At 33.1% G+C, this 19,481-nt stretch overlaps 1 protein-coding gene across 1 annotated transcript in view; it reads left to right on the top strand.

Moving 5' to 3' along the window:
• LOC125776304 (asparagine--tRNA ligase, cytoplasmic-like) overlaps positions 1 to 1,172 on the top strand; it is a 3,708-nt gene extending 2,536 nt beyond the window's left edge. Inside the window, exon 6 of the mRNA XM_049447893.1 lies at positions 1,127 to 1,172. Coding sequence (XP_049303850.1) covers positions 1,127 to 1,172 — 46 coding nt within the window. The remainder of the gene's footprint in view (positions 1 to 1,126) is intronic.
• Positions 1,173 to 19,481: the final 18,309 nt, after the last annotated feature.

Genomic DNA, 19,481 nt, shown 5'->3' with positions numbered 1-19,481 from the left:
TTTCGCTCATTATATTTTGCTGCAGTTGTTAGTCTTTTTAAGAGGCAATACATTTCTGTTTGAGTGTGCTTTTTGGTCATGTTGTTGGTTTTTTTTGGCAGACAGGAATACATACATTTATTTTATTCATGGGAAGCAGTTGCTGCGTCGATGCACCGCAAATCGAGCTAATAAAAGTACAGCGATCAACTGGTGTGGAAAATATTGTTAAATCGAGTGCGCTCAGACTGGCATTAAAATTCATATGTTTAAAGTGTATAATTAAAATTAATTTTGAGTTTTATAACATTCCATAAATAATTTTGAGAAATGCTTCCGTTCCGGCTACCTCAACCTGATTTTCGTGGGAACGGGCATCCCATATTATCTTTCAGTGCGAGCAAAATAATTGAGTCAGCTGTAATATGAATATTTTTTGTGTTTCTTCGTCTCTGGAACAGTAACTAAGCAAATTAAGCTTAATTTTGTAAAAAAAAGTGTTCTGATAAAAATCAGGATTGCTAATAATGTATTAAAAAGATGTTTGAGTTAATATTAAAACTATTATTATTATTTTGTAATACCGTTAATTAAATTAAAAACAAGAAAAACGTTAACTTCGGTTGCACCGCAGCTAGAAAAAATAAAAAAGATTCCATAGAAGAATCAACCTTCGTTGTGAACAATTTTTTCAGAGATTATAGCGTTGAAATGGATATGCCAAATTTCGTGAAATCATCTCAACACACAAGAACTTTATTTTGATTGGACAATTTGTATGACAGTTATATGCTAAAGTGATTAAATCTGAAAACTTTGTTCGAAGATTGTTGCGTTACCTTGGACAAGAATACATTTTGTCACAGAAAACAGCGTTCTTTTGATTTATATGTATGTGTATAAGAACTTGATCTCGATCGTTCAGTGTGTATGGTAGCTAATCCTACAGTGTTGTGATATCGATGGTTCCTACAAATGAACAGCTTTTTGTATAGAAACAAACGGGACACAATTTTAGATCGCTGTCTTGAAAACTGGGGGTCTGGTTGTCTAGTTGGACAGATGGACCGTTCCCGCGTCAGTCGGGTATACGTTACCGGAACGAACCCTAATTTTTGTATTCGGTTAAGGACTGTCAACTCAGCAGAACTCTGCCGATACAACAACAACAACAGCCAGATGGACGTGGCTAAATCGTTTCGAATCGTTTTTCTGATCATTTACTTATGTATATATTTTATTGGAATCCGAAAAATCAATTAAAAATGACAGTTCGGCCCGGATTGAAAAATAAAAAGAAATGGTAAACCTAAGTTTACAATTTAAAATAAAAAAATGGTTTTAGAATTTTAAATTATTTTGCGTTGTACCATTTTCGTTACCTTTGTAAAGAGAAATCTTGTTTTTGATTAAATTTACACATCGTTTAACCCTCTTTGTGTTATTAAATTACTTTTGTGTTTCTTCCCTTTTTATATTCCAGTTTTAGAAAATCTTTTTTCAACTTTTTTATGCTGATTTCGGAAAAATGTCAATGATAATTGAAAATGTGATATTAAATGCAAATTTTTTAATTAGAAAATGCGGAACTCAGTAATTATTAAGTTTCATTTAAAGGCTAGGTCTAAATATTAAGGTTAGATTCAATGCTAGTGGTGATCTCTTATAAACACTTCAACTGGCATGGTATTCTCGACTTATGATTCCAAATAGTGTATATAGATATGTATATTTCACACACATTTTTCAATTTTACAATTAATTTAGCGATTTCAATGAGATTTGACAGTTGATATAAAGGGTGATTTTTTAATAGCTTGATAACTTTTTTTAAAAAAAAAACGCATAAAATTTGCAAAATCTCATCGGTTCTTTATTTGAAACGTTAGATTGGTTCATGACATTTACTTTTTGAAGATAATTTCATTTAAATGTTGACCGCGGCTGCGTCTTAGGTGGTCCATTCGGAAAGTCCAATTTTGGGCAACTTTTTCGAGCATTTCGGCCGGAATAGCCCGAATTTCTTCGGAAATGTTGTCTTCCAAAGCTGGAATAGTTGCTGGCTTATTTCTGTAGACTTTAGACTTGACGTAGCCCCACAAAAAATAGTCTAAAGGCGTTAAATCGCATGATCTTGGTGGCCAACTTACGGGTCCATTTCTTGAGATGAATTGTTGTCCGAAGTTTTCCCTCAAAATGGCCATAGAATCGCGAGCTGTGTGGCATGTAGCGCCATCTTGTTGAAACCACATGTCAACCAAGTTCAGTTCTTCCATTTTTGGCAACAAAAAGTTTGTTAGCATCGAACGATAGCGATCGCCATTCACCGTAACGTTGCGTCCAACAGCATCTTTGAAAAAATACGGTCCAATGATTCCACCAGCGTACAAACCACACCAAACAGTGCATTTTTCGGGATGCATGGGCAGTTCTTGAACGGCTTCTGGTTGCTCTTCACCCCAAATGCGGCAATTTTGCTTATTTACGTAGCCATTCAACCAGAAATGAGCCTCGATTATGTAGACCATAAATCGGACGTAAAGCGCGAAACACATTTCGAACCGAACACTGATTTTGGTAATAAAATTCAATGATTTGCAAGCGTTGCTCGTTAGTAAGTCTATTCATGATGAAATGTCAAAGCATACTGAGCATCTTTCTCTTTGACACCATGTCTGAAATCCCACGTGATCTGTCAAATACTAATGCATGAAAATCCTAACCTCAAAAAAATCACCCGTTACATATGTATATACAAATAAATGGGATGAATCAGACTTCTCTTTGACTCAAGCTTTATAATGTCTAACTTGTCATTAGTGTGTTTTTAGTTTGTGAAATTTATTATTATTTTTATATTGCCTTAGAAAAATGTGTAAATTTCGGGTTTGCGGTTTGTTAGCCCAACGATAGGTGGGTTAAGCCAGTGCATTAACACAGAATCAGACAATTACTCATTATACATACATATATAAATATGGAAGCTGGCGAATTTTAACTCCCACAACACTTTACATAGTGAATAATGGTTTTGTTTACTAAATATAAAAGCTAAAGCTTAGATATATGTAGATGTAGGTTATATAAGTAAATACATATGTATACGAGTATCAAAATAATCTGAATCATGAGCCAAATAAATTTCACTATGACTATTTGCTCGTGTAATAAGCCTCAGATATATAGCGTAGTAGTAGAAGCTCGAATTCATACAATTTTATTAACTTCTTTACTTCATTAACTTCTGATATCCAAAGCTCTTGTTTACCCAAATATTTTTTTTTTTTTTTTTTTTTTTTTTATTACAAACATTTTTAAAACTTTAACAATGTTTGATATCACTACAACTAGTTTCAAAACTAACGAGCAGTTTGATTTGAATAACTTAAAAACGAATTACATATAAATTAATAGTAATATTCATACATAGATGGTAAATAATTAATTAATTCCTTTATATTTTAGCTTCCAACTAAGCTATGTGGTTTTTTGCGACATAATCGACTAGAGCGGCATGTGTCTAAAAGAAGATTTCTCGCCTCCTCGTTCACATGTGCATTAAGCCTTTTGTAGTGGGCATCTGCCTGACTCCTTATTTCTTCGGCGACTGTATTCATCCTTAGGTCTCGATGAATATCCGCATTTCTGCAGTACCAGGGAGCATTTACAATGCCTCTTAGCACCTTGTTTTGAAAACGTTGTATAATATTAATACTGCCATCATTGGCACACCCCCACAGTTGCGCACCATATGACCATACCGGCTTGATTATTTGTTTATAAAGAAGTAATTTGTTGTATATGGACAGGTTTGACCTTCGCCCAATTAGCCATTTCATTTTCGATAATTTCAGGTTAAGTTCAATCCTTTTTATTTTAATATGCTCTTTCCAACGTAATCTAGCATCAAGCGTGATGCCAAGATATTTAGCTGTATTTGCGTATGGTATGCAGACATCTAGAATACTAATAGGTTGATAAGTGATTCTTTTGTTTGTAAAATTTACATGAACCGATTTGCCACCGTTTAGTTTTATTCTCCATTTTTTAGTCCAACTTACTACAGAGTTGATCGCATGTCGCAGGTTTAGTGCAGCTTTTTCTGCTGTTTTTTCGACGCATAGTATTGCAGTGTCATCAGCAAAAGTGGCAGTCATACTGTTTGGAGCTAACGGTAAGTCTCTTGTATACAGAATATATAAAAGTGGACCTAAGATACTTCCCTGAGGAACTCCTGCTTCAATTTCTTTAAGTTTTGAGAATTCATTTCCTTGTTTTACACGGAAAAATCTCGTGGTGATATATGATTCTAAAAGAGCACAATACTCAACCGGAGGGCATGATTTTAGTTTTTGCATAAGGCCTTTACCCAAATATGCAGAAACGTTATGTCAGCTGTCTCGTTAAATTTAGTTTTTCGTTCGACCAAACTGTTTTTAATAGTCCTTTTTCAATTTCCCTGGGTTTATTACCTTCGTGCTCATTTGGCCTGTACGTTCTTATTCAAATACCAAAATTTGCGCCTTTAAAAATGTATATTTGAAGGTTCTTCTTCTTCTTTACTGGCGTAGACACCGCTTACGCGATTATAGCCGAGTCAACAACAGCGCGCCAGACGTTTCTTCTCTTCGCTACGCTTCCAAGCGAAGCCAGGTCCTTCTCCACTTGGTCCTTCCAACGGAGTGGAGGTCTTCCTCTTCCTCTGTGTCCCGCGGCGGGTACTGCGTCGAATACTTTCAGAGCTGGAGTGTTTTCATCCATCCGGCCAACATGACCTAGCCAGCGTAACCGCTGTCTTTTAATTCGCTGAACTATGTCAATGTCGTCGTATATCTCGTACAGCTCATCGTTCCATCGAATGCGATATTCACCGTGGCCAACGCGCAAAGGACCATAAATCTTTCGCAGAACTTTTCTCTCGAAAACTCGCAACGTCGACTCATCGGTTGTTGTCATCGTCCAAGCCTCTGCACCATATAGCAGGACGGGAATTATGAGCGACTTATAGAGTTTGGCTTTTGTTCGTCGAGAGAGGATTTTACTGCTCAATTGCCTACTCAGTTCGAAGTAGACTGACATTGTTGGTGGTGTTTATATTAGTTCCAAGATAGACCAAATTATCTACGACTTCAAAGTTATAACTATCAACAGTTACGTGAGAGCCAAGTCGCGAGTGCGACGACTGTTTGTTTGATGACAGGAGATATTTCGTTTTGCCCTCATTCACTGCCAGACCCAATTGCTTTGCTTTCTAGTCCAGTCTGGAGAAAGCAGAACTAACAGCCCGGGTGTTGAGGACGATATCAATATCCAGGTTTTTCCAGTATTTTACTTAATCAAACATTTAATTGAAAAAACGACTAAAATTGTGTATAAAGTTCAATTTTTTCCAACGTCACAATTTTGTCAATTCTTAGTTTATTTGACAGTTCGAACATTATGCAGATTTTTTTTTAAATTCCGAAAACTCGCTTACTAGGGGTGCCTCTTACAGGCACTCGTACCTTTAATGTTCGCTTACCTTATTTATTAATCTCTCATACGTTAATTTGTTTGATATATGTACAATAAGAAAAAATCTCCATCTTTATTTGAAGTAATTGAATACATTTAAAACCCACTTTTAATAAAGTGCTGCCACTGTGCACCCAAAGTCAATATTTAGATATTCATGGACATACTTACGCACAAGTGCATAAATATTTGTGAAAATTATTAACAAATGAACATTTTACAGATTATCAGTAACTGTTATAATTACGAAATAACGGCTAATTGCTGATAAATGTGCAAATAAACGATTTGGTCGCGTGCTCATCGCCCTTTCAGCCCTAAAAACGAGCATCTTTGACGACATCATTAAAAAGCTGAACAATAAAAATGCTTCATTGTGGATGCGTGTTGACGATTCGCTTCTAAATTTATGAACAATTTGTTTGAAATGTCTTTATTCTGAATTATTTATATGCACATATACATACATACATATATTTACATCGCATGTATGGCATGTCTGTATGTGTGTATTAGTTCGCGTGCCTTTAGTTTTGTATTTATTATGTCTTTTGTGTTTGTCAGTAATATTTTTTTTGTATATTGTATTTAACTCTAATATTTTACATGTATGTATGTATATATGTTTATAAGTAGACCTTTTATCCGAAAACAAGAGATATAGATATGTACATTGTTATGTCTCCTTACAATTTTTAATCATACCGTAAAAACTCTTCTATAGTATCTAAATTGTAAAATATGTTAAGTGAAACGTAAAAATATTTAAAAATGTTTCAAAGTTGGGTTTTTGGTGGAAAAATATAATTTGATAATATTAAAACCTACTCCGTACAAGGCGTGTTCCAAAGTAAACAGGACTTAAAAAAAAAGCAGAAATGGTTTTGTCGGCAAAAACAATTTATTTTATTCAAAATAGTCTCCTTCTGCTTCAATACAGCTTTTTTCACGGTCCAAAAGCATGTTGAACGAGTGTTTTAGCTCGTTGGCCGGTATGGCCGCCAGTATGCCGGTGCAAGCCTTTTGAATGGCCTCTGCGTCTGCATAACGCTTTCTTTTCAGGAAATGCATTTCCCCAAAAAGAAAGAAGTCGCACGGTGCCATATCAGGTGAATACGGGGAGTGATTAATGGTTAAAATGTGATTTTTGGTCAAATAATCGATCACAATAATGTCCTTCGAATGTTGGATTCTGAGCAATTTTTGGTCGTCAGTCAATTTGTGCGGAACAAACCGTGCACACACCTTTCGTAAGCCGAAATGTTCGGTCAAAATGCGATAAATCGATGTTTTGGAGATGTTCAATTCCATTTCCATGAATTTCAATGATGATTTCGGCTGATTTTTGACGAACAGTTTCGATGGAATTTGCGGTGATCACGGATTTTAATTGGCTAAAATGTTGATCGTCATTTATGTCCTCACGACCACTTTGAAAACGTTGAAACCACTCGTGCACTCTACTATGGGATAGACAATCATCGCCATAAACTCGTTTCGTCGATTGAAACGTTTTGGTAAAAGTTTTACCAATTTTAAAATAAAATTTAATGTTGGCTCTTTGTTCGAAGATCATCGATAATATAGCATACTGACACTTAAAACGCAATAACTTCACTTCTAATCAATGAAATGTCACCTGTTTACTTTGGAACGCACGTTCTAATACCAAGCTTCTAGCCTTTAAGCAAGCTTTCTGAAAACACTCAAGACCCAACATCGAATTAGTACGAGTATAGAAGCTAAAACATAATCATGTTGTGACTCATTACCTGTATGGATATTTTTAGCAACTATCTGTGAAGTTTTCATATGACCTTGCCCTGTTGCTGGTAGGCAAGTTAAGGAATTTTTTTGACATATATTATTTATTTATTTTTTTTTTATTTAAATAAAAATAATTTACAAAATTACTTATGTATTTGTTTTCATTTGTAACAATAGCACAGTTTCTCTAAAAAAAACTTATCAAAACCTAACTACAATCTACAATGTGTTAAGAAACACTGACGGCTTGGCAACCTTATCAGTTGAAAATAAAAGGACACACACTCTTAACAATGAAACAGTTGGGTCTGATTTTTCAAATTAAAGCAAGCAAATATTTAAACAATTAACTTTTTTATTGCATTACAAATTATAATAATTTTTTAATAATCATAGCCCCCATTTCGGTTTCCAAACCAACTGAAATTTGGTTGAAGCTTTGATATTCGTTATTATCGATATCAATTCAATTCATCAAAAAATGTCGGTTGAAGTGCTGTCAAATTTCACAATTTTTTGTGGTATTACAATTTTCAACTTTGTGTCAGTGGGGTTGACTAGGGTATCAAAAAATTTCAACGACTACCAAGGAGTTGTATTTGAACATTATTGGGTTTATTTAGGTAAAATATTAATAAAATATGGAAAATGAGTTCAAAAATATTGTATTTATAATTTATTTACTATTTAAATCAAATATTTTTGTAAAAATCTTTCCATGTATTGTCTATGTGAAAACAATGTAGAGCTCATAGATTAAAATGCCGAAAGTAGACAAAGCAAGCTACACTTGGAAGAAGTAAAAATTAAATTAAGGGAGCGTGGGAAATGTTTCGAACGTAAAGCGCCAATCTACACTATTTCCAGAAATATACTTTTTGAGTAGAATTGAATTTTTGATACGTTTTTCTCATCTTCAGTTTTTTGTGTTTTATCCACTACGCACATCATCAGTATTCACAATATTTGAAATCTTCTGAGCAACAATAGCTATCGTAGTCTGCGCCAGCACAATGTTAAAATTATTTAAAATATGTTCTTGATAATTACCAAAAGCAAGGACACAGAGATTTTCTGATAATGTTCCTAATCTAATTAAATGCTTTCTTTTTAAAACGAAAATAACTTATGAATCTGCAGCAAACCTCATTTGAATGAATGGCTTTTATCATTTTTAATTGTCAGTAAAACTTTGGGTTACCTGATGTAAGGGAGTTCAAATTGATTGGGTTTGATCCTAACATTTTTGTCCTCGCAATATAAAATCAATGTTCATTTTAATAATTATTTACCTTTTTGTGAGCAATAACTGAAATAAACTGTTTTGATTATTTATTTAAAAATTCTATTTTACAGATAATTTAATAATTAATAATTAAATTAAAATTTTCATTTTTAAGCTTAGCACACTAATGAAACTACGACCGAAAATAGTTAAAGCACGAAAAAAGGTTGTGACGACGTTGAGCAATAAAAGTAAAAAAATTCCGTCAGAATCGGGAACGACCTCTCCGAGCCGTTCGATATTAAACGAGGTTTCAGACAAGGCGACTTCTTCAATCAACAATCTTTTACAAGAGTGATATCGATATCATTGATCATAACAACAGTGCTTTTATTCCTGTTTTCTCCAGGTTGAACGAAATATCTCCTGTCATCAAACAAACAATCATCTCATTCGCGACTTGGCTCCCACATCACTGTTGACAGTCATAACTTCGAAGTCGTAGATTATTTCGTCTATCTTGGAGGCAGTATTAATACTAACAACAACATCAGCATCGAAGTCTAACGCAGAATAAGGTGCTACTTCGAACTGAGTAGGTAATTGAGAAGTAAAGTCATCTCTCGACGAACAAAGATATTCTATCCTATACTCGTATCCTACTAAATCAAAACGAAAATTTTTCGATCACATTACTAGCATGACATTAAGCACCGAAAAAAATACAATAAAATGTTTTTTATATATCTATTCTTATTCAAGCGTTTATCCCGTGACGTGAGTATATATTTTATGTTTTTGTTTTTAGCTTTTTATCAATGGTATAAAAATAAATTAATAACAAAAGTTTGTGTTGCTATTCAATTTTGTTTTTATATTTATTTTATCCAACACGTAGTCCCCCCAAATGTATGCATATACACGTACATACATACATATATTATTAATCGTAGCTGTGTGCCAAAAAATTAAATATATTTGACTACAAAATATATATATTAATGTTTGTTATAACACTGTTTATATACATATTGCAAAGATGACCGGCGAAAGTCAAATTTTTGAAAAATCGTGATGACAAAATGCTAAAAGAGACTTAAATTTCTAACAAAAATCAAAATATCATATATAACAGGTGGCATAAAAATAACCTTCCGATGTTTCTTGGAAAATATTTTTATTTATTAAAAAATGAAAAACTTTGATTCTGCTTATGGTTAATTTTTATTTGGTCTTTTAGATTTTGTTTATTATACATCAAGTCGAGAATATGATATCATGTAAATGGCCGCCGCCATAGTTGATTGTCATTTGAGCACTTTTTATGGCATTTTCCATCACTTTGGCCAGAACTTCCGGCGATAGGTCCTCACATTCTTGACGGATATTGTCTTTAAGAGCTGCAAGAGTCTGAGGCTTGTTGACATAAACCCGCGGCTTCAAAAAGCCTCACAAAAAGAAGAAGGCGCCCGGGAAATGCATCCTTCAGCATATCGGTTGTGGCACGCATGTTCGATGACGCAGAGTATGGAATTTGGAAAGTTGACGCAACACCCCATAAACGATTAAAATATTATAAGATTTCAAAAATGTATACTACTCAAAAATTATCTCGAACACCCTAATGTAATATTGCGTTGCTTTTCTTTGATAAACGACTTTACTTCAGCAGAGAATACGAGATAATATTTAACCACATCTGATGATAAATCTAGCGTTACTGTTATCTACCTATTTCCGTGTGTTTCATCTGTCAGTCAACGTCTGTATGAAATACTTGGAAAATTAATCATTCCTTAGGTAATGTTTTTGTAATATTTATAATGCAATTACTTATCTTCAAATGGTAGGACGTAATTTTTGCGTGCTTTTTTATTGCAACCAGGGTTGCGAATTTTTCAATTAAAAAGTTTTGAAAAAAAAACACAAATTCATTTTTCCTGAAATTTTAATTCAAAAAATTAAGTTTCCATTTTGTAACCCAAAATTGATTAAAAAAAACTTATTTCTATAAAAAAATATAAAAAAAAAATATATTTTGACGTAAATTTTGCGAGCTTTTGTAATATCACGGTTTCGAATTAATTAATTAAAAAATTAAAAAAAAAAAAATCTTGATTTTTTTTATATAAAAAATTAAATTTTCAATTATTAATCCAAAATTAATAAAATATAATATATAAATAGTTTTCCAGTTACAAAAAAAAGTAAATTGAATATTATTGTTTAGTACAAAATGGCAGAACTCGATATAAAGGGTCATCTAACGTTTTAAATTTGAATTGTCTATATTTCACATTTGAAACGTCAAATACCATTCGGAGAGTGACAGATATTCAGAAAAAAGTCTAAAATTTACGAAATGGGTCGCTATTCATTATTCTACAGTTCGCAGATTGGGCAGAAGATCGTTTGGCCGAGGATGTTCAATTTTACCGAAAAATCATCTTTTCGGACGAGGCTCATTTCCACCTCGATGGTTACGTTAACAAGCAGAATTGTCGCATTTGGGGCACAGAAAACTCGCACGTAATCGTCGAGAAGCCAATGCACCCAGCACGAATCACTGTATGGTGCGGATTTTGGTCTGGTGGAATCATCGGCCCATTTTTCTTTGAAAATGAAGAAGGAACCGCATTTCGCCGTGTTTTTCTTCAAGAAAATTGAAAAGGAAGACTTGGACAACATTTGGTTCCAGCAGGACGGCGCTACGTTCCATACAGCAAACGCTACACTCAATCTTTTACACCCTATCTACGAAATTTAAAATTTTATATGGCCCACCCTATATATACTCAAAATAATAAAAAAAATTTAAGTTTTTCATTAAAAACTTGAAATAATAATGTTATTTATTTTTTAATACAGGGTCAAAAGTTTATTTATAGTTTTTCAAACGGGTATTCGGGATTAGAAATTTTAAAAATATTTTTAATAAAAGTACTTGGTATTACAAAATAAAAAAAAACTAATTTAGTTATTTGTGTACCCCGAAGAGGGTATATTAAATTTGTCCCGAAGTTTGTAACACCTAAAAGAAAACGTCGGAGACCAGCCGAGTCGATTAAGTCAATCGTGTGTATATACGCAAATTAGTTCCTCAGTTTTAGAGCCAATAAGATTTTTCGCACGTTCTTTTCTCACCAAAAAGCTGCTAATATTACGCAAACACCGATATTGGATCACTATAGCATATAGCTGTCTTATGAACCCGCCGATCAATCTGAAGTTTTTGTATGAAGAATTTTATTGTTTGACAAGGTATAGTCACGCAATTTGGCCTATATTATTATTATACCGGTCGCTACATTTTTCGAACACATTGCTAAAATCGGGTCACTATGGCGTATACGTAATACGTATCTGCTATAGAAACATTTGCAATCCTTATTGTAAACTCAGCTGATAAAGGAATCTATGGTTTCCTCTTAAAGTAAAATGAAATTAATTATAAATATAAGTACATATTTAAAAGAATGTTATTCGACAAAAAAATATTGAAATTAATATTTTATCTTCTCAATAAAAATTCGCTGTCATATTGCATATCGTGGGATGAGTGCCTATTTTGTTACGTAGTTTATAATTGAAGAGTTCCATCAGGTTCGGCAATCCGACTTACTCATAATACACCTAGAATGGGTTAACATTTTTGCTCGTCTGAAATTACATACATATGTATGTAGTATGCATCAGTATCTATATCAGCAGTTCAATTGTTTACCACTGATCTTGCCTTTAGCGACAAGAGATATTTCGACTTAATATCGGTCAACTTCCGACTTAGTGACGTACTCGTACTAGTAGTATATATGATATAGTAAAATTTGGTCAAAACAAAAATGTAATTGAGAGGCGAACCAAAAAAGACTTGAACTGAGAGTTTTTTTGATTTTGAAGTGACTTATCTGCTAAACTATCGAAACTTTTGAATTGCATTCAAAAGTGAAAAGAGGCCGTTTTATTAGTTTTCAAAAAATAGTTGAAATTATTTTTTCTAAATCCAATTATTTGCAAAAAGCTGAAAAAATTATAATTACTTCGTTTTAATAGATCAAAATCTTTTGGCCTCTCTTCTGAATTAGCATCTTTAAAGGAAATATTTAAGATTTTCCTTCTTGAAATTGTTTCGCATTTTCCTGCCCAACGATAATAACAACTTGACATAATGACAGAATTATAAAAAAATTGTTCCAATTCACCGTTTTTTTTTTATTAAATAGACACCAATTTACTTAATTCTCCATCATTTCTGTCTGCTCCTTAGAATTGATACTTAATGAGATTAATGATTCACGCTTCGGAATAAGACAATAAATGAAAGTAATTTTCTAATTATAAATATTTACATTAGTTAATTTCCTTTGTGCTGTAGCGAAGCACACTAGAGAACCTCTGGTTATTTAATAGAATTTAGTGAGTCCATCACCAAGCGAAATCCCCAAATTGAAACAAATTGAAAGTAATTTAACCGACGTTGCACAATTTTCAATTGTTTATCACACTTACAGGCACCGCATTAAATTCTGCTTAATTAATTTAGCGAATAGCATATAATGACAACGTTAAATTACCGCTAAGTTGAAATACAACGACAGTGATTTGTCGCAATCAGCGAAAGGGTGCTATGATAATTTTATAAAATTGACATTTAAGATTAGGATGCACTTGTCAATTGGAGCAAAGCTAAATAATTTTCCAGTTTATCACTGCTACTATGTACTAAGTAAATACATAATACATGTACAAGTATGTATTTGGCATGTGTGATCGTCATTAGTTGAAGATGTGTAAATTGTGAGGGCAAGCAAAAGTAATTAGGAGAAAAAATTCTCGAAACGTGACTTTTAGCAAATAATTTGGGACATACATATATATATTATTTTGTTTATTGAATATTTACTACAACTTTACAAACTTTACACAATATACTTTGTTGTTTAAGTAAGGGCAAGCCAATAAATATTTTATATAATATATTTATACTTATATTTGATGTAAACACAAGAAAAAATGTTAACTTCGGTAACATCGAAGCTTCACAAACACAAAAGATTCCATACATGAACTTGATTTTGATCAGTTAGTTTGTATATACAAATTCTTCGAAGATTGTATTGTACAATAATTCCTGCCAATTTGTGAAAATAGCTCGTCAAATAAAAAAGAAGGCCATAAAAGAACAGGATTTTATCTATAAGATCTATAATCGGACGACAAATGAGCAGCTTTTCTCAGGGAGAAAATGATGTGTGCAAATTTTCAGTTAGATATCTCATAAACTCAGACATATACATCCAGATAGATATGTCAAAACATATACAGTGAAATTCTCCATAACCGGCACCCACCGTCGCACTGTTTTGGTTCAGTTGTCCATATATGTGGCCATGGCAAAAATGTGTGTCTAAAATGTATTCTTCGAGTCAGAAGCTATACATATTTCTATTAAACTAATGATGAGAGACCCCTCTTTTGATGACGATCACTGCAAACATATTAATGATTACGATTTAAGGGCATACACCTGGAATGTACGGTTCCTTAATTGAAAAGGCGCCGCTTCCCAGCGAGTGGTTGTCCTCGTAAGAGTTTTAAAATTGTTTATCAGAAATATGTTGAACACAATATTACCAAAATAGGGAATTTAATTAATTTAATTGTTTTTCTAGGGTCTCCAACGTTTCCTCCTGTTTGTTAAAACTTCCTGGCAAGCTTAACATACTCTGCCTTTAAGAAAGTTTTTTAATTGTTTGATTCAACATTGTTGGAGAACGCCTCAAATATTAACACCAGCAAAGAGAAAATACGCTCTATTTTACAGTTTTTCTTTTATAAACGAGAAATCGCAAGTAAGACGGCTTATGAATAGTGTTTATGGTTCTAATACTATAAACAGCGCAGTTTTGGATGCGTCGAATACTTTTCGGTAATACTGATGACAGCCTAAATGCCGAAAATATCGGAAAATTCGAATCTGACCGTCAGGTAAGCACTGTTTCAATTACTTAAGAGCTTCAAATTGCATAGGAAACTGTTTGAAACCATTTAAATAGAGATCAAGAAATGCGATGTATTAGTGCCACTCGAGTTAATGTAAAAACAAAACCTCATGGATCGAATTTCCAGCTGCGAGTAGCTGTGTAATCTCAAAAAACTTTTGTAGCGGATGGTAATGAAAAGTGGTTACTTACGACAACGTCAAGCGAAACGGTCGTGGTTGAATCAGGTGAACATGAGCAAGGATTGACGGTTAAGATAGGTTGGAAACCTGCGATTGCGGGAATTATCTACTATACTACGACTAAACTCTCAATTCGGTATGTACTGTCAACAATTGGATCTTCTGCAGGAAGCAATCGCCAGCGGTCAGCTTTGGTTAATAGTTGAGGTATTGTAATAATTGTTGCAACGCTAGGTCATACACATAGAGGTCGGGTCGAGGCGGGTCACTGCCAGAATCTCTGAGAACATGGTTTGGAGGTTCTGATGCATACACTTTGTAGGAAACAAGTGATTACTACCTGTTTCTACCTATAGCGAATTATTATGCTTATGATAAGTTCGCCTCAGAAAAGGCTTGTAACTTCACTGTCCCAGATTTTTGCCTATAGAGACGAACATTTTATGAGAGTGACATTATGAAATTAGTCAATCAAAGTAACCGATAGCTTTAGTTGCTAGAGTTTTTTCGCATTTATTGTAATTTTAATTATAATAAATAATAATAGTTAATCAAAATGGAAGCTATCACACGAAATAGGGCATATTTGACTCACATTGCAACAATAGCATTTAGAACCTTAAATTTAGTGAGAGAGATTTTGCTATGAGATGTGTACTCTTTCATTTACTTTTGGGTTCATTAAATACGTAAGGATTGCTAAAATGTATTAAGCCTATAATTACTTCCATATGTATGCATATAGATGAATGTATATACATATGTATGGTAGACAGGTATTCTAAGGAGAATGCAAAATGCTTAATTGCACACCCTTTTAAACGAGAAAAATACTGCAATTACATATAAGTATTTATTGGGCAATTAAGTTTAAACGAAATTGCCTAAGTGGAAATGCATAAACATTATTATAAACATATCTTGAATGTCTGTGCTAACTCATTCTTAATTTAATACGTTTTTTATTTCGAAAATTTTCTTTTGATTATTCAAACTATTACGCATGTATGTACATATGTACATACATATGCACATATGTATATGAAGAGATAAAAGTGTCGGTATTCTTTGTGAAATCCATAACAGAAAATTAATTGAAACCGTAATTATTTATAGTAATATTTCACTAACAACAATTTTATTTTTATATCGAAATCAGGATATTAATTTAAACGAACTGTTTATAGGAATTATTAATTGTGATTGCCTAAAAAAATAAATTTTGGAATTTTTTAAGAAAACTACTACAAGACTATTTGCAGAAAAACAGGAAAAATAAATTTAACCTCGGCTACACTGAAAATTAATACCCCTACAAGTACATATATTTAGCTTCGGCTCGATTATATGATGATTTTTGACCCGCCAAAATTAAATTTTTCATACAATCAAAACATTGGGCGATTGGGCAAAGTTATATAAATTAAGCAGAAAAAAGTGAAGTGAATGATTTATCTCCGCTCTACAACTACAACTAATAAAAAACTCGCTTAAAGGTAAAATAATTGATTTTATTGCTTTCTAATACCCGAGCGGTATTACACTTTCGAAGGCTCGAACTTAAAATAATATTTGAAATATTCAAACTTTTGGATTTTTAGAATATATCGGGATAGAAAATATGACTAAAGAAATAAACTTTCTAAACATAAGTATCAGTTGAATGAGACTTTTGACCAGAGTATTTTACCTACTTCATAAAATCAAAGCCATTGGAGGCATGAAAAAGTGCCCCTTCTTGCTGAGAAAAACGTTCTATATTCACATTGCATAAAACATGGATCAATGAGTCCTCTACGGACAGAGTTTCCGTAACCGTAAACACTGAGAGCAGGAGCTTTCAGTGCCTCAGCTGGGGATCAGTGCCAGTTCAAAATCTGTTTTGCTCTAAGTAGATATTTTATCACATTTGACACATCAATCCGAAAAAATACATACGAGTATTTCAATATACTTATGTTTATACATATGTGCATACATGTTTTCACTTCGATCTGTGTTCCAATTTACAACAATTCGATATGTACTTCTTGATGTTGAAATACAATGTGTAGAAATCAATATTTATAATTCGTCCTTAATATCTCGTCACATTATATTTAGTTATAAATTAATTTTAAATTTAAACACAATTTGTGAAATTCGCTATATTAACCGCACTCAGTATGCTCTCACACCTGGAATTTTAAAATTAAATACGTAAATGTCTCAACGGTAAATCCCCATATTGTGCGCCAAACTTCAAATGAAATTTACTAAATGAGAATAACGATGTTTATAAATAAATAAAAATTTAATTAGTTAACTAAAAGAGACCCGGATTAATAATTAACCAAACATTATAAACAAACTTTCTACCCTAACCGCCACAACTATAAAATTTAAACTTTTAAAACTGTGAATCGGTGGCTTTTATTAGATGCACGAATATATCTGTTCTAATATATACAGAATTATTCATATTTACTTCTCCATCTTTTCTATAATTTTATATTTGAACACAGCTGATATTTTAACTTATAACCCACATAGCGCCAGTTACACATTCAACCACTGAGAAGCTACTCATTATACGGAACCGCCGATATCCGACTACTATAGCATACATGTATGTTCATCTGTAGCTGTAATAAAAACTCAACGATCAAATTCAATTTCTTGAATGAAACTGTTACATTTGTGAAGGGTATTATAGCATCGATGCAACCGAAGTTAACTCTTTTTCTTGTTTAATTGAACATTGTAATCAAGGCCTGTAATGAGCAATGAAGCAAAACGAACACACGAGGGTTAATTATTGCCAAGGACGGTTAGCCTATACCTTGAACGTCAAAGCGTGTAGAAGTTTTTTTTAGTTTGATATTGAAGATTTATTTAGTTTAATATAACAAATTTTTCCGATTTTAAAATTTCTCTTGATGACTGTAGAATAACTTACGTTAGTAATGTAGTATGGTTTCGTCAAAGAAATGCTTATTTTTGATTTAAAAAGCTTAAGCGATTTTTTAAAAGCGTTAACTTTAAATGTGTCGAAATTATAGCTTATAGCCCTTCAGAAGTGCATTTTAATAGCTACGATATGTAAAAATGAAACGGAAAATGTAATTGGCTAAGGGAAAACGTTTTGCTAGTTCTTACTAACCATATTGTTTGACATAAATAACCTTCAAGTTGAAATAATCTTGTTTAATAAGAAAAAAATAATATTTTATGAAGATCTTCATGCTGATTTTAATCCGTCAGTTTTTGTAAAAGTTATTGTTATAGTAGTCCGATCCGAACAATATATTCCGAGATTGTAACGTTGTCTAGAAAAATAATACATATGCACATGTATGCTCAATTTTGTGAAGATAATTTCCAAAATGAGAAAGTTTTCCATACAAATAGTTGATTTTAAAAGGTCAGTTGCCATACACATATTTTATAGTGACGGGATATTAGCGGTTCCGACAAATGATTAGCGTCTTGAAGAGAAAGAAATTTCGATCGAAATCGCATATACATACTACACAGATGCTCTACGACTACCATCCGATTTGAAAAATTTAGTTTGAAGAAAAAACGCTCAAAGTTTTTCTTGCCGTACTGTCTGACCGAAACTATTTTGTACAAATACAAAATAGTGTGCCTTAAGCCAGCATAAATGTTCGATTTTTTTGAAAAAGTATTGGTCTGATTTTTTTGCTCCTCTAACCTCAATTTTCCGACCTACAGAGTCACAAATATCAACCAAACTTTAAAACGATTCTAAATAGCCGACACCTCCGAAAAAGGTGACTAGTAAAAATTTTGATTTTTCAAAGAAAAATTGTAAATTATTACCAAGCTTGACAAATATGTAGTAGATCTGAGAAGGTGGTCAGAAATTTTCAAGTCGATCGGTACAACCTTTCGAGAGAGTTTTCTCACCGATTCGAAAAACAGCCTTTCGAGAAACACGTACTTATTTAAAGTTTTGAAAGTCGATTACACTAAATTAAAAATGTTTCCAATAAGCTAATATCTCCGAATTTATTCGATATATAGTATACTACATATGCAAGCATAAGCAAAAACTCGCTATTTTGAAATTCACAAGTGGACATAATCCTCAAAGGTTAACGAACCGTACTCAGTATTTTGTCGTTTACTGTTAATACAACATACAGCGCTCTGTTTACTTCATTGATGTTATGAAGTACAGCAACAGCATATACATACATACATATGAGATGCTGAAAACATAAGCTTATTTATGCACATATTAACGTACATACAACTCGTTTATTCTATTAAGCTTAATGTAATGTGTAAATGGTATAATTGCGACTGCGTTCCGAAGCGCTGCTGTCAACAAACAAGTCGATTTCGTTCGTAACCGAAGTTCTTTAGTGCAGAAGCACACTTTTAACAGCTAGCTTTTGCTCTCGTTGAGACTGTCCCGTGTCCAACGATTCTTCCCACGACACGAAAGCGTATGCGATGCGTTTCCGAAACACTGTCGCTGCTACTGCGCGTTGCGCAGCACGTTTATTTCATGCTCGCCGAGGGTAAAAGCAGTCAGTCATTCGGTTATTCGCTCGCATTTCCGCCTATAAGCATATACGCATACAAACAAACAAATATTGACATACGTAAATAAATTCATACAAATGCATAGGCGTGTATGTGTGTAGCAGGTAGATTCTGATTATATGTATGTACGTTCACTATTCCAGCGCGCCCAAACGAACGCCAAACTATCTGACTAGCAGGCTAGCCGATTGGCTGACTGACTGGATGTGTGTGACTGACTTAGTTTTTTAATTCATTTCGGTTGCAGTGCAAGCA

Source organism: Bactrocera dorsalis, chromosome 1 (genome assembly GCF_023373825.1).
Source record: "Bactrocera dorsalis isolate Fly_Bdor chromosome 1, ASM2337382v1, whole genome shotgun sequence".
In the NCBI taxonomy this organism is placed as follows: domain Eukaryota; kingdom Metazoa; phylum Arthropoda; class Insecta; order Diptera; family Tephritidae; genus Bactrocera; species Bactrocera dorsalis.
The sequence above is the reverse complement of the archived record's forward strand: the minus strand, read 5'-3'. Positions and strand labels throughout refer to the sequence as shown.